Raw genomic sequence first — 16,275 nt, forward strand, 5'->3', positions numbered from 1 at the left:
GGCTGTGGGCAGGGCCATGCATGAGCTCTCAGGATTTTCCCAGCTTTGGTTGCTTGTCTCTGCGGTCTCAGAACAAGTGTCCTGAAAAGGAAACTGGAGGCCCTGGAAATCCTGTGCCCTGCGGTGAGCTGGTTTGGCCTCTGCTTTTCATTCAGCTCACAAAAGAAAGAGAAAATGCTGTTCAAGAGGTAATTTCCTTTTTTCTTTTTTCTTTTTTTTTTTACAACTTTAAATACAGTACTGAGTATAAATTAATCTTACATTTAAAAAAAAAGGGCAAAAAATTAAAATAAAATAAAACAAAACCTCACCATATTTACAAACCAAAAGAAACAGATTTTGGAACAGGAAAACAAAGTGTCTTAAGACTTGAGGGCTTGGGGATGGAGCAACATGCTGCCTTGGCAGTGGTATGAGAAGTGCCCTGGGCTTGCAGAAGGCGAGGACTGGGCTCCTCCACAACTTGTAACAGCTCACATTCTGCAACTTTGGCTACTCTGCCCATCTCCCTCCAGAGCTTTGCCCCACAATAGGGATGTGTGTGTGAGGGGAGAAGCGCTGTGATTGCTCTGAGCAGGCATTTCTTCATGTGCTACACGTGCAAAACCAGCCCCTGCCACACAGTCCTCCTCCCACCTCAAAGACAGGCAGGTACAACTGACCCTCCAGTTGTTCTCTGCGTCCTTCTCACTTAGAAGAGCTCACTTCTGTCTCAGACAGCTGCTGCCAGCTGTGAAGACCATCCTCATTTTTTATACCTACACAGAGCTGTCCGCATCGTGGATCAACTTTCAAGCTAAGTGGGTTGGGAACATCTGATGGGTAAAGATTAAGAAGGAATTTGAGAGGGAAAATGTGAGGAAAATGATGGGAGATGTGTAGACATTGTCAGGGAGAGGTCAGTGGAGGCATAGTAAGCATGACACCCAGGAAAGGGTTAAAAACCTCGTGCGAATGACATGATTCTGCTTTCGAGACCACAGAGCAGGCAGGACAGCTCAYTGAAATTAAGTCATGCTTCTAAGTTTGGCTGTCCTTGGGCTTGTTGTGGGGCCACTTCACCTCCTGCAAGGAAGTTGCGCTGGGGGGAGGGAGGGTGATGCAGAGTGAGAGAAAAGGGTAAGGAGAGAGAGAGGGAGATCAAAYGATGCCTCTGCCTGCCCCATCCTGAGCCTCGCAAGCGCGTTGCAGTAACAGCGTGCTTTTCTGCCAGCCCAGTGAAGCCAATGCATGCACATGCCTCTGAGCTTCCTGCCACTGGGGAATGAAATCCGTTTAAGAACATATATATATATATATATATTTTTTTTTATATATATGTATGTATAAATACACATACACACACACACGCGCACGCACACGTATATATATATACACACACACACACACATATACACACGCACACATACAGCGTGAATTTAAAAAATAATTTGAGTCCGAGCCTGGAAAGTTGAGTTCTCCACCAGCATGTGCAAAGATGGCTCCCCTTGGCAGGGGCCGGGGGCGTGGAGACGATTCTGCTGCTGTGTGCTCCTTCCCCACGATCCAAACACCTTCCAGTCAGCACCAGGAGCAGGAGGGGAAAGGGAGTGGGGGAATGCATTTGGCTTCTTTGTTTTGCTTCTTTGCTTGTTTGTTCTGTTCCCCGAGATGTCGTATATCTTAGTGGTTTTGGTTTTTCTTTTTTAAAATAAAATATACACACGCACGTTAAAAATACATATCTGTCCAGGTAGGGCRATAAAAGTCCTTAGTGCATTTTCCATCATTGGTCGCCACTCACAATCTGAGATACACCTGTTTCCAAAACGTAGGTCCAGTGCAAGTGTAGATCTCAGCTGGGCCTCCCAGCCTTACCAAAAGCACGAGGGAAAGAGAGAATATTCCCCTTCTGGCCTCTGTCCATCTGTTTTTCTCCTTCCCTCGCAAGAAATTGGACCTGCTTTCCTCTTCACATTTTCCATCCTGTCCTCTGTAGCAGGGAAGGAATTGTCCTGTTCTCATAGCAAGTTGTGGCTGTTGGCGTTCATGGTTTTATTTGTACTTTGTTCTTTTCTCATATATATATATATATATATATATATATGTAGGTCATCCTTGTCCTTTTGTGTGTGTGTGTAAAACTTTAAAATTATGCTAATAAATGAAAGGGAGGCTTTGGTGGGAGAAGGTCCACTGATGGAAAGGGAAGCACCAATTGCTGTCTGAATCAGACATCGAGGCAGATGGACAAAGAGGAAAAGTTATCATTCCAAGAACCCCATGGGGGCAATACAGCAAATATATTAAATTAACCTGGAAGAGAAACAAAACCAGACACAGCATTAGAACATGTAACCTTTTCCCCCTGCAACTCCCCTCCTATCCCCTTTTCTCCTCTGGAAATGTTTGTGCCAAAGTGCCAGATTAGAAGCCCCGGAGGACTTTTGACCTCCTCTATTTTTTCCCCTGAACAGCTTGAGCCAGAGCTGAGATTTGCATGGGTTTGCATCTTTTCTACCCTGGGAACTTTAGACCGGCTAGCAGAATCCTGGGATTGTCAGAGCCTCATAGTGCTAAGCGTGGGAATCCCAATCCCAAGAAACTGCCCAGTGCCTTGTCCCCAGCTCCTGAAACACCACACATGGAAGCCTGCTGTCCTCTCTCCCGAGGAGAGGGGAAGTGAATGTGAAGTGAGTAGCCTGGGCTTATTCAAGGGGCTACAGCAGAGCTGCAACTGCTGAGCCATGGCCCAGGGCTCTCCCTGTTAAGCTGTGTCACCTCTCTCCAAAATCAGCTCCCACCTATCTGCACTCTTTCCTTCTCATGGGGAACCAGGGCTTAGTCTCCTTTCCCTTGCACCAGTGAAATTCTTCTGATGATGAGGGAGTTACTCCTGTTTACACAAGTCATGGAGAGAAGAATCAGACCCTGGCCTGACAAAGTCCAGATCTCTTGCCAGAGATTCCAGTTCTCCTTTCCCCTGGTATGACCTTTCTCATGCACACAGGCTTCCCGCTAGGAGAGTGATGAATCAGAAGTATTGCTGCTTTTCAGCCTTTCTGCCAACTCAACTATTGAAATAAAAGGAAAATGGATCCCCAGAGCAATATTATTTCTCTGTTTTCAATGGAGAATCAATAGACAAACTAGAACAGGAGGTGCTCCACAGAAGAGATGAATTACATGGACCCCGAGGAGATTTAGGAGAGGGAGATGTAGGGAGAAGTCAGGCTTGYTCTCTGCCTGACATGGAGGCAGAGAAAGGAGAGGGTGGGGCCTGAGAGCAAGGATGGCTGCAGCACGATCATTCCAACTTTGCAAAGAGCCTTAATTCCATAAATAGAATGCACATGTTGGCACCTAACCTAATTCTTCCCCCTCCTTCAACCCAGGCTTTGTCCTGCAGTAGCCCCACACACAGCAAGTGGCCAGTGTCATGGGAAGGGTCTAATATGCCATGTCCCAGGAGGACATCACTCCCAATTGGAAAAGCAGCTTGCTGTTACCTGCCTTGTGCTCTCTCTCCCCTGCCAGCACTTCTATGCTATGAGGATTTCTTTCAGCACTTTCTTATCGTTGACATGCTTGTACTTCTTATGTTTCCTCTTCTGTGCCGGCGGCCGGCGTACTCGCCGCCTCTGTGAGACAGCGGCTGTGGTGAACGCTGGTGACAAGCCTGCCAAAACAGAGGGAAGAGTGTCTGTACAGCCAGGGGCAGATGGCTCTCATTGAAATATCCTTCTCCACACACTGTCAACAAAGAGATCTGCAGTAGGAGGGCCACAAGGCCTCTTTCTGTTCTTCTGTTCCTTGTCCTCTGTTCTCCACAGTCTCAGCCCTCTCCCTTTTCCCACCATGCCCTTCCCCTCACCTCTCACCTTCCCCTCACCTCTCACCTTCCCTCCTTCTTTTCCCTCAGTGTCAACCCCTTCCTGGCAGGCAGACATCCTGGGACAGGTCCCTCAGCTGGTATAAAGCAGTGAATGCCCTTGGGATTCACTGGAGCTAAGCAGACTGAAACCAGCGGAGGTCTCTTTTCTCTGTCCCCAGCCCCTCTTCTCACACCTCCCCTCGYTGTGCTAATGCCAAGATCCTTACGTCTCTGTTCACGTGATCCTGGACGGATGYTCCTGGGGGGTGGTCGGAACACGGCTTCACACCGGCACTGCACGTGGTCCTCCAAAGGCACAACGACTTTTTTGAATTTTGGCTTCCTCTGGACAAATTCGATCTTGTTCACCTATTTACAAGAGCAAGGCAAGCAAAAGGTTAATACAGCTACGGCACCCGCTCTGTGAAATTAGTCAGTGTCAATGCATTTCTTGGCTCTCTTTCTAAGGGGTCAGAAGGCAGCTTACAGAGCACTGCTCAAATTCAGGTGGTGTGCATGGAGATAATTCAGAACACGGCAGCAGAGCAGACCTAGAGCAGGCAAGTTGGGATGTCTCTGGTGGTTCCCCTGTTCCTAGCTATTGCCAGTGTTTAAGCAGGATGACTGGCTGAGCGGAGACAGAAACATGGACCATGCAGGACATGCCAGCCTGTTTCTGACAGATGTGATGGTAGAAACCTGGGGRCAACCAGGACTAATTCCCACAGGAACCTACAGGAAGGCCAAAAGGAGAAAAGCTCAGGTCGGATGCAAGCTAACACAGCCTTGTCAGCTCTGCGGAGGCCTGTCTGAATTTGTCTCAAGCTCTTTAATAACTCGCAGGGGTGAAGCCCTCGGTTCTGGGTTTCACGGGAAAGGCGGTGCTCTGGAAATTCCCTCGGACTCTCCACCAGTGCTGAGTCAGAGGGAAGACTCGTTGCTCCACATCCCACACAGGGCATAAGCTTTYGAGGGGTCCTCCCACTCCAGCAGCCAGGCCTGACCCCACTCAGCTTATCTAACAACTCTGCGGTCCCTGAAGTGCTCCACACGCTATAAATACTCACCCTGCTCTGCATCAGGGATGGAATTCCTCTAAACCCACTGCCCCCAGCAGCATCCCTCAGCCAGACCCCAAGCAGTCAGGCTGTTTATCTTTCCTTGAAAGCCCACTCCACACACTTCAGACCACATGCTGCTCACTAGAAAAACACTTCCAGCCAAACAATAGAGAGACCTCTGTCCTCAAAGAAACCATTTCCAGGTCACTTTTTCAGGCTGGCTTTTGACCTCCCACTTGTTTTTTTCCAGAAAAACAACTCCTGCTCCCCCCCATTTTTTCCTCATTCAGCCTGGCTTTTCTGAGAAAGGAATTTCCTGATGAAAAGGGCTGTGTGTGAATACAGTCTCTCCCAGCCAACCTCTGCCGCCTGCCTGGGGGAGTCTCTTATGGCTCAGGCAGAGGATTAGTACGGGATGAATATTATTTTTAAACAAGCTGTCGGGGAGGAAGCTGTGAGGAGATCACTGGTAGCTGTGAGGGGAAGATCAGAGCAAGAGGTTAGCTGTCAGGTGTCTGCTGGCTGCTGGAGCAGGTCAGGAGGTAACTGTAGGCTGAGAAAGAGAAGCTGTTGCAGTGCGTGTCTTGGAAAGAAGCTGCAGCAGCCGAGTGGGGATGGAGACTGACACTGCAAACCCTTCTATTTTTGCATCAAAAACAGTTCCTGCAATGAAAGCACCCTGTTTGTTCTGGTCTGACACAGCAGACAAGGCTGCCTTGAGCCACAGGAAGGGCCATGGCATGGAGCTGCAGCTGGGGACAGTGCCCTGTAGCTCTGCACGGTGACAGTCCCCAGCTGCTGGACAGCACCAGACCTTCCAGCAGCTGGCACAGATGTCACCTACACCAGCGGCTGCAGTGCAGAGGGGACAGACAGCCGCATGAGGCCAGCACCTGAGAGCCACCCTGGGTCTGGCTTTTGGGCGCAGGGARGGCAGTGGGTGGCAGCAGGAGGAAGCAGCGGGAGGCATGTCCCTCACCTGGACGTGCCGAAYGCGGATCTGTGTGGGGCGGCACTGCACGTTGCGGTTGTTGCAGCACCCAGAGCAGCGCTGCACCTCCACACAGGGCGGCCACACCACGAAGTTGGCRTTGGTGCTGTCCACCATGTTGCGGGAGATTTCGAAGACCACCTCCCGCGTCTTGCACTCTGCAAGGACAGCTGTCTCTGCTGCTGCCAGAGCATCTACAGAGGGCCAAGAGAAAAATGGGGGATGAAATGGGCTTTACAGCTGTCACCAACCCACCACAGTCACCTCTGCTGGTAGAGAAAGAACGCCCCCTCCCCCCCCGCCCCCACGCTTGTTTGTTCTCCTTCTCCCACCCCTCAAGCTCTCTCCCTGTACTGAGCTGTGCCCTGTGGAGAAAGGCCCTGTACAATGATGCTTCTCACTGCAGCCCAGGCAGCAGATCACACTTCTTTGGAGCAAATCAGCATCATTAGGATTTAAAGCAGAGCAGCACACAGAAGTCCAGACTCGCTCTCCTGCCCTCCCAGGGTGTAACTTCCACCTCCTGCTCCAGGCCCAGACCCTCCTTCTCATTTCTCCACAGGCACACTATAACCTCTACCTCTGATCTGTATCTCAGACATTTATCTGGACCCACCCATGGCTGCTGAGGTGAGCACCCCAACAACYACAAGGTGCAAGACCCCGAACTCACCCAGACTTCGTCGCTCTCGAGACAGGGCCACAGGGTTTTGATTGGGCTGAGTTGCATTCAGGCTCAGGCCAGAGCTATCTCGCTCTGCAAAGGATAAGACATGACTTAATAGCACCAAGTAGAGGTAGGAGAAGACAGCAGGCACTTGTGCTCAGATCACCGGGCAAAGTGCAGGGACATGGGACAAGCCATGGAGCCAGGATATCACGCTAGGTGTAAATCCACAAGCAAGGCCACAGCTGTGCTGGGGCATGGACACTCCTTGCTCAGACTAGACAGCTCAAAGCAACAAGCCTATCATGAAAGAGAGGACCCAGTCAGGTCTAGGAGAGGAGAACTCCAGCTCAAGGAAGGCAAGGCCTGTGTCAGGACTTTGTGGTGTCAGAGAGGAGGAACAGAGGGATTCAGATTGGCCAGCTGAGACTCAGATAACAGCACGGAGGATCAAAGACCAGRTGGGACAAGCAGAACACTTGTTATTTTACACTGAGGTGCCTTGCTGGGACAGCTTGGAACTGGGAGAGTTGACAGGTGAGAGGGCAGGTGAAGGGGATGATGGGTGGTAGGTGGGGTGCTTGCTTTCTCTCTCTCAATTCACCTCAGCTGCTCTAGGTTAAAGCCGTTTCATGTCAGAAGAACAGAAAAATAGAATTACTTTTCCTCTATACTACTCTAAGAGGCAGGATCTGGAGGTGGTTCACTCRGCGATGGGAGAGGAAGACCGATAGCATTCAGGCCAGCCCTGAGCAGTTCCCTCCCACCCCCCTGCTTTTTCCCATAGGAAGTGCTGAATGGAGAAATGCCCATAATCCCCATGGAGCACTCCAACACACAGCCCCTCCTGAGCTCGGGACAATGGCTGCGCTCGAAGATAGCTCCCACCCAGCCACAGCTCTTTCCTTCTCTGACCTGCTTTAGCAGCTGAAGGAAACTGAATGGACGTCAGCATCAAGGGAGCAATTTTCTTAAAGGGAATTAGGGGCCGGTGGAAGATCTCTGTTTATCAGATGTGTGGTGGAGCAGACTTCCCTTACCTATCATGTCCCATTCCTCTTCCTCAGCCCTGCCCTACTGCAGTGCTCTCACAAAGGGGAGCAGAGACTTTGCTCTCTGCTCAGGTCTCAAGCAGTGGCTGAAGGATTTGGGATGGGTGCACAGAGGCTGCATTTACAAGGCAGGAATCCTGAGCCGGTCAATGCACAATCAACAGACACCATTCAAGTGGCTGGAAAGTAGTGATCAGTTCCAGGCACAATTCATCTTGCCCCGAGGCAGACACCTAAATCTGGTGGGTGACGACTTAGAAGGGTCTGTAATTCTCTTTGGAGTGGAGAAGGTGTCTGGATGACTGGTTTACATGGGCAGCTGCTGCTTTGTGGGCAGCCACAGTTAAGGGAGATGACTCCCACTCTGCACTCTGGGTCTAGGTTAGTGACCAAGCTCAGGAGAGCACTGTGTCAACCCATCTGCTCCAGGAGCTACCTCATTCCAGCTCCCTGTGCAGACAGTGAAGGGAAGCAGCTATGACACGCACTGGGTGCACAGACAGCACAGGGAATAGCTCCAGTCACTTTGGAATTATTTTGCTAACTCACTAACTTGCTAATTCCTCACAGGGCAAGCAAATGGCAATGCTCCTAGGTCAGTACCTGGGAACAGATGAGAGCCATGGGAGGCAACATAGAAACAGCTTCGCAGCACCACTTTTTGTTTCTCTGACCATCATTTTCTACCTGGGACCTGAAGTGAAAACAGTGACTCAAAGCTCTGCAGCCTTCTCCCATAACCCGTGGCTTCTGGAGCCAGGAGGATAAGCCCATTTTCTATCTCAGTCATGAGGATGGTTAGTAACCAGGATAGAGATGTATCTGTTCCTTGGACCGTGGGCCATGACAGACTGGATGCATTTTCTCAGCTGCTCCTTGCAGCTCCTTGCACCCTCCATCATTGGCTTTATATCAAAGGAGGGTGGGGGCTCCTTTGAGTTGATGAGAGGAGTGGAGTGGGGGCAGAAAAATAGCAACCACTGTTGACTCAAAACAAATCGGTTGAGAATCGTGTCCCTCCCTCCTCTAGGTTGCCCTTCTACACCCTGGGTCAGCACTAAAGACCTCTGGGGGAGTGGGGGACCAGCCTGGGACAATCCAGCACAGCTAATTTTGGAAGTTGCCCCATTGTGTGGCTCGTGGACAAGGAGGAGGGAATTGGTGAGGGCAGGGAGTGGCCCTGGCAGTCGTGGGGAGCCTCGTCGCCTCTTTCTAAGACAAACAATAGCTGAACGCAGCTGGTGCCCTCCCCCTAGCTTTCCCCCTCTGCCCCTCCAGGGCCGTTTTGAAAGGCAGCGGGAATGCTTTTGAGACTGCGCCAGTGGTTGGACTGGCATAGGAAACAAAAGCAGGAAATTCTGTTCCCCCGTAGATAGTGTCTCGGCAAGGATTACAAAGCTCAAAACAGACAAAACACGAGAGAGAAGTCGAGCTGGGGGGGCTGGGGGACGACGGGCGGGAGCAGGGTTAGAATAGAAAGGAATTTGCTCTGAAGAGACCGTTTATAAATAAATTCCTGGGCCAGCCCAGCCGCCGTGGCGCGTGCTCCAGTTCCCACACGTGCCGACCCCTCCACGCTTCGCTTCTCCTGCTGCTCACTGCGCTCAGTCCTGCCCGAGTGACCCCGAGCCACTGCAGCCCCCGCAGCTCTTATCTGCGGGCAGGAGGTGAAGCGGCGCTACCCTGACTTAGCGCCTGTCCCGTATCTCACCATGGACACGTGCTCTGCTGCTCTCATCMTAAGAGCCTCTGGGAGCCTGTGGCCTTTTGTGGATGCCAAACCCGGAAACCCACTCAGCCTTTTCCTCATCTGTCACCCTATTTCCACCTCCCATTTTGTCGCCTCCTAAACAGATCTTTGTCCAATTCAAGCCCTGCTGCCTGAATGTCTCCTAGGGTGAAGACTGGTGATCTCAGGTACTTCCATTCACCTTGCCCATCTCCTACCATTTTTGGAAGCCAGCGCCCCTCAATACACCAGACTTGTGATCTAAAAAAGTATTTAGTTGTCTCTAACTCCCACAAGTTTCAGGGAGACTAAGTGTGTAAATAGATAGGYCTCGGCTTCTGAATGGTTCCTGTATTTATAATGGATTCTCTTGATAGTATGCCTGCTGAAAAACAGAATATCCCTTCCCAACTCCCTCAAAGACTTAAGAAAAAAATAGAGGAGTGTTTGGTGAAGAGGAGATTTACCTACGGAGTCTATCCGCAGCGCGTGCTGGAGGTCGCTGATGGAACGCACTGAGCTGCCACCCAAAATCTCATAAATATCTTCCGGTATGGGGTCCCCCTGCCAGACGACAAAAAGAAAAGAAATGGAGAAATAAGCATTAAAGAGATGATCTGCAAATCCTGACTGTGTCATGGAGTGGGAGTGGGGAATCAAGCCCGGGGGAGACACAGCAGAACCAGAGAAACGCTAAGACATGCATTGTCTCACATTGGCTTTTAAACCTTGAAGGCTCTATGCCTTAGAAGGCACCAGCCTGAAACATAAGCAAAAGCAAGAGAGCCCCTCTTGCTGCCTCTCACAAAGCTGTCAAGAGACTTAAAAAGCAAAAAAATACCCTGGCTGTGCAGCAGAGCCCCAAACACTATGCAAGCAGCCAGCAAGGTTTCCTTCTCCGGTGCTGTATGACTTCTCCAGGTGGCTTCTCATTCCTGCTGCCTGCAGTAAAGGCGTTTTAACAGACTTCCCTTACACTATCAGATAAAACCTTCCCAATATTTCCCTCTGTTATGAAACTCCCTCACGGGCTTTGTCAGTTATCGCGTGTATGTGCGTGTGCGAGCGCGTGTGTTTTCAAACCACAGAGGCCCAATAATATACATCATTTGCATACTCTTTTTTAAAGAAAAAACTGGGGGTGGAGATGAAGACTGACCTTCACAGCTGAGGCTGCTCCAGCGTGAGCCTGCGGTGAATCCCCAAGAGCTGAAGGGATTTGAGGGGCTGAGGAGTTTGTTTGAAGGAAGAAACGTATGGGAGTTTGGATGTCATTGCACACCAGGACCAAAAATCCTTAAGTAAGCAGGTTTAGCAAGATCAGATGATGGGCCAAATTCAGAGTTTGTGCAGGCAGGTGCAGTGCCATCCATCTCTTGGGAATTTCACTCTGGCACTAGGCTAGAGCAGTCTCCAGTGACAGCACTTAATAAGAGTACAAAGGAGCGGTGTGGGAAAGCAAGTGCTGATTAAAACATACTTCCGAAAGACTAGAAAAAGAGACAGAGGAAAGCACTGGCCAGAGTGTTTGCTTAGCTCCCAGCTCTCTTCATTCAGGGCTACTCAAGCGGAAAAGCTTCTCTTTCAGCCGGGTGCTGGATGGCGTCTGAGGCACAGCCCTACACATGTCCCTGTAACTGAGAGGAGAASTTGGCTTGCGTGCCTGTGAAATGCAGGGATTTTCGTGTGGGTTTTTATGGACAATTGGTGGCATGTGTGTGGTCCTCCTACTGTACAGCTATTCCCTCCCTGCCTGMGTTCAGCGCAGAACATTTCCCTTCCTCTTGCAGTCGAGAAAAGCCACCAGGCAGGTTGCTAAACGCTGGTTTTAAACCTTGAGGGCTTTAGCCCAAACCTGCAGCCACTTTTGGATGGCTGCTTGAGCCTGTCCTTGGCCACCCACCGTTTGCTCCCACAGCAGGACAAGAGGAGCGCTCTCTCCTCAGCGCTGCCAGACCACCCTCCAATACTGTAACTTAAACTAGGATGCAGTGATGTGAAGGTTGCTGCAGCCCAAGTCATGGGGCAGAAACCTCCTGAGAGACCTCCAGAGCAGACAGTGCCTAGTGTCCTAAACCTCCAYAGCAGATACACTAGAGAGCTTCAGTCAGGCCAAGCCTTCCTGCCCCACTCTGTCCCTGTCACTGTCACATCTCACCACAGATCTGGCTGCCTGCCTGCAGCAAAAAGCAGATTTTACATCCCTAGGCACTACTTCCTCAGTCTCTGAGGGAGAGGGAAGCAGCAACAGTGTTGAATGCACAGCGAGAGAGAGACTTGTATAATTCAGGGATCACTGAATAGATGCGAAATGAAGATGCCTTCTGACATCTCCTGCTGCATGAGGAAGAAGGGGACCAACAGCCCAGTGCCGGAGAGGCTCTGCAGCACTTCCCCGCCTTGTGCCACACACGTTTACTTGAAAAGGGATCATTTGCAATTCCCAGCACTTGCAGTCAGAGCTCAGTGCTGGGTGGTGAAATTGCAGGCTTTCAATGTTTGCACCTGTCAGCCAAATGCATTTGTGTATGAATGCTGCTCGGCACGGATGCCCCTGAACCTTCCTGACACTTAATAYGTGTAGGAAATGGAACTTTATTTTAAACTCCGGCACTTGCCTGGGGAGAGCGTGGGCAGGTGTTACGAGACTCGGTGACTTTGGAAGCGAGCTGGGAGGTGTCACCTTGCTAACTGAGCAGGGGGAGTAGATATGARTCAGGGATTGAAAATGCAGGCCCTCAGGAGCCGTATTTCTGGTTACTGCCTGTAGGAATAAGCTCCACTCCCTGCTCACAGCAGCAGTTTTAGATGCCAGTTTTCTCTTGATGCAGATACTACCAGCATGGCTATGGTGTAAGACCAGCCCACATGGCTCATAATACTGTCCTCCTCCCCCATTTTTGCAAGGCAACTCTGCCAGCGACAACKGCAAGCCTGTGAAACTCCTTACTTTATCCGTGTGAAACAAGCCCAAGGCTGGCCTAAGAGCAGCTACAAAACTGAGCTGCATGCTTTGTCCTTGCTCCCTCTGGGGTCTGCCACTGGGAGCAGCCATGCCTCTGGTCCCCACCCCAGCCCTATGTCTGGGAGGCTCTGAGGTCCGGGCACCACACACACAGGCTGGAGACGCTTGTGGAATGGGACACAGGGAAGCAGAGGTCCATCAATCACCTCCACCTGATCCCACGGGGTCAGAAGGCAGAGGGGCATTGCAAGAGAGGTGGGATCCCCAACAGAGCAGCCCAAGYAGCTGGTGCTTTTCCTGTTTAGCAGCTCCTCTGGAGTTATTTGTCTAACACAGGTTAACAATCTCCTTTTTTAACTGTGCGGCAGATCAAAGAAGACTTTTGTCTCAATGGACTCTTGGCTGGCTGTCAAGTGCCCCAAGGCATGGCCTTGTATTCCTGCGAGGCCCTGAATTCTTAGAAGAAAGTTTGCTCTTCCCTCCCTCCCTCTGCTCCCCAGCTCAACTTGACTCTCCCCTGAGTCACAAGAGCACCCCCCAACCTGTCAACCCCTTGGCAGGGAGGTTCACTTCCCTTCCTTGAGCTGGCTGCTGGTGCTTGAGGGCCATGACACATCTGATGGAAGGCAGCAGAGCAGCTGGGCAGGGGCCCTGCCTGCCTGACAGCCTCCTTGCACTGTGGCTGTGACATTGTGGCCTCTTGGCACATCAGTTTTGCTTCCCTTCTCCCAGATGTCCAGCAACGTTGTTTGCCAAATCAACACAGGTGCAGCGATTCCCCTATTCCTGCTTCCCAAACATGCACTCTCCCAAAATCTGCCTCCTCCCTAGCCCCACCACCTCGTGCTCGGGAGTTTTCTCCTGACTTACGCTTTTGAGCACCAGGGATGCTGAAAGGTCCCCTTGCCATCAGCTGCTGCCAAGCTGGTGCAAGTGAATATGCAGTGTTGTGGAGTGCAGCCTCTGGCTAGGGTTTCAGTCTTGCCTGAAGATATGTCTCTTGTTAGGTACAGAGGAGGAGCAGCAAAGATTGTGCAACCAGCAGGGAAGGCAGACCCTCAGGGCTCAAAGAAATCAGACAAGGACACTCCCAAGGTGTGGACTCCTCCAGCTGCTTTGTCTGAGCTGGTGTGACTGYACACAGAAGGACAGAAGGGTAGCAGCAGCACCAGTTTGTGAAGGGCAGGGAAGCACCCAGCTACCCGCTCCTCTGCCCAGGAGTGGAAGACTTTCTGAGCACCTCCACACCGACTATGGCAAGGGATCTTGGCAGCAGGATCTCGAGTGATCAGCCAGGCAAAAAAGCCCAAACAAACAGCATTTTTTAATTCCCTCTGAAGCTGATGTGYGGACCCGGAGGGGAGACTCCACTGCATTCCCTGGCAGAGGGTAAGAGCAGCAGCACCTGCCACCAGCCCTCCCCTGGCACAGGGCTTCCACCCTTCTGGCACCACTCTTGGCTGCAAGGGGGACCCTGACAAATGCCTGCCAGAGCATCCTGCAGCAGGCACAACCCTCTTCACATGAGCCCCTTCCACTTGGAGTCGCAGCTTATGTTTCCCCCCCTTAAAATAATCAAAAAACGTTTGATCTGGTCTGTGTACCTAAAATACAGCCAGACCCACCCACCCTTTTTTCCATTTCAAGGGGGACTCCACTGCTCCTCCGCACTCCCCCCACCCCTCCCCTTCGAGGGCTGGAGGCATTTCCACCCCCGGGGCTGATTGTGTACCAGCAGCACTGAAAACAGCGCAGGAGCCCTGTCATTCCCTCCTGCTGCTGCACATCAGCTGACAGTGAGAGGGAGGCAGGGACGACTCGCCTGGCTCCTTCCACAAGCTCACCCCAGACATGTCATCCATCCCGGCTTCCACTGCTTTGTCCTTGTCATTGCCTCGTGTTAGGAAGACTAGGGAAGAACGCCAGCGCCTTGCAGCAGGAAGATGCAATGGGGAGCTGGGCCGAGGTTATAAGCAAGCACCCAGCCGCACCCCATTCCTTGGGAATTCCAGAAAGCACTGCCAGTGGGGCTTCACCCCAGCACAACCAGGACTGGCTCAGCCCATCTCCGTAAATGTTGCAAGGCAACTATTACAGCCCGTGGGGCAAATGCAAATGGGTTTAGCATCCTCGCTTCCCAACTGGCAAATACCTTCCCGCTGAGGCTTGTACTCCCTCTGGCTGGAAGAGCTCCAGGGCCCTCCAGCTCCAGAWGGGTGTGATCAAAGCGGGAGAGGGACTCAGGAGGCTCCATCTCCTTGCTTAGGGCCTCTGTTGATCTGGGGAGCTGCCGCTCCTCATGCACTTTCGCTGTCAGGGCTGGGAAGGAGCTGCATGCCCCATTCAGAGGTAGACTCTGGTTCAGCAGCSTGGTGGGAGTAGTATGTGCCTGGTGCAGAGGGTGCAGCACGCTGCCCTCAAAGTAACTGTGGGGACTGGCCGCAGGCAGAAGCACCAGCCCAAGCAGAAACATTCTTGGTTCTCTGGTCATACAATGACAAATATCACAATTCCTCCCACGAAACCTCAGGCCAGAATTATCAAACTCTACAAGGCTGTCACAGACTTGTTCAGTATATCAATCTGATTACAGCAACTGAGTAACAGCTCCTTGGGATCAGACACTTCCATCTTCCCCAGCGCTAACCATAGCTGATATTTCACACTGCATGGGAGAAAGAGATCTGAGCCATCCACMGAGGAAATACCATCCTCTGCCCAAAACAAACATGACCACCTGTAGCCCACAGCTCTAACTGCTTCCTTTTGTGGCTTGGGCTAGGGCAAAATGGGCCCATAGGAAGGTGACGTGGTGCTTYGCACCCAACCTCTTCACTGCCACCCCACAAGGCGTGCGCCCACTCACCCTGCCCAAAACTGAGGAAGGAAAAGAGGAAAATGATGCAAAGAAGGGAAAGTTTTGGTGGAAGGATATTTCCTGCCCCTGACAATCAACAATACATGAGGCAACCCACAGTTTTGCCATCTTGGGTAGAGCTGAAATGGGAACTGTGCACTGTGGGGGAATATTAGGGACTTTCTGATCCCCTCRATCTGCATGCAATCCAATGATGAAATGTGACAGCAGAGGTCAAAGGATTTGGGGGTTTGGGGCTTCTTTTCCTCAACCATGGCTGGGGATGAGGCTTCAATTTCCACATAGGGAAACTGAAGAGGGTTGGGGTGTTAATTCAAAACCTCCACCTGGCCCTCACCCTCTGCTTGGCTTCTTCCTGGGCAGCGCATTCAGGACTGCTGGGCAAGATGCTTGTGTGACCATGGAGGCACAGCAGACGCTCACCTCCTGCCCCTTCCCATAGCCCCAGCTGGGCACACAATTTGCTGAACAACCATGCCACTTGGTGTTGGTGTCTCACTCACACCGTCCCCTTCCTCCCCTTTTCCAAAGCCCCACGCCCTTTCTCCACTGGTCCCCTGGCAATGCCAGGATGGGTTTCAGACTGTGCATTATTCCAGAGGCACTAAGAGAGGCTCGATCCCGCAATCCCTGATGCACACGCACTGCCGTGATGCCAAAATCACCGGATGGGGTGAGAGGCTCGAGGAAACCGGCACCCGCCCCGGGCTCACAGCCCTGGGTGAGGCACGGCAGGAAGCTGCAGGCTCCCTGGGGCTCCCCAGCAGCATCCCTGCTCCCACACTAACCAGGGGCCGCTCCAGCCTGGTCTCCCCGGCCGCTGCAGCCGGGAGCAGACATGGGGATGGGTGTATTCCCAGGCGAGTCCCCCATAGCAGACTTGTCCCGACAGGAGTGCCCACTCTAGGGGGGTGCCTGCCCCAGAGGGTGCCCGCTCCAGAGGGGTGCCCATCTTATAGGGCCCATCCCAGAGGGTGCCCGCTCCAGTGGGGTGCTCACTCCAGAGGAGTTCCCGCCCCAGAGGGTTCCCGCTCCAGAGGGGTTCCCGCTCCAGAGGGGTTCCCGCTCCAGAGGGGTGC

The 16,275-nt window shown here is 52.0% G+C and overlaps 1 protein-coding gene across 2 annotated transcripts in view; it reads right to left on the reverse strand.

The window, feature by feature from the left end:
* Positions 1-243: 243 nt before the first annotated feature.
* PDGFB (platelet derived growth factor subunit B) overlaps positions 244-16,275 on the reverse strand; it is an 18,145-nt gene continuing 2,113 nt past the window's right edge. The window contains exons 2-7 of one of the 2 annotated variants that reach the window (XM_057388646.1): positions 9,821-9,917; positions 6,579-6,662; positions 5,894-6,099; positions 4,081-4,222; positions 3,493-3,658; positions 244-2,295 (exon numbers count right to left, since the gene is read on the reverse strand). In XM_057388646.1, coding sequence (XP_057244629.1) covers positions 3,522-3,658; positions 4,081-4,222; positions 5,894-6,099; positions 6,579-6,662; positions 9,821-9,917 — 666 coding nt within the window. In that variant the 3' untranslated portion in view covers positions 244-2,295; positions 3,493-3,521. Of the gene's footprint in view, positions 2,296-3,488; positions 3,659-4,080; positions 4,223-5,893; positions 6,100-6,578; positions 6,663-9,820; positions 9,918-16,275 lie in introns of both variants that reach the window. The other variant, XM_057388640.1, reaches the window with a different exon arrangement.

This window comes from Malurus melanocephalus, unplaced genomic scaffold (assembly GCF_030028575.1).
Source record: "Malurus melanocephalus ecotype Western Australia unplaced genomic scaffold, MMel_1.1 scaffold_17, whole genome shotgun sequence".
NCBI lineage: Eukaryota > Metazoa > Chordata > Aves > Passeriformes > Maluridae > Malurus > Malurus melanocephalus.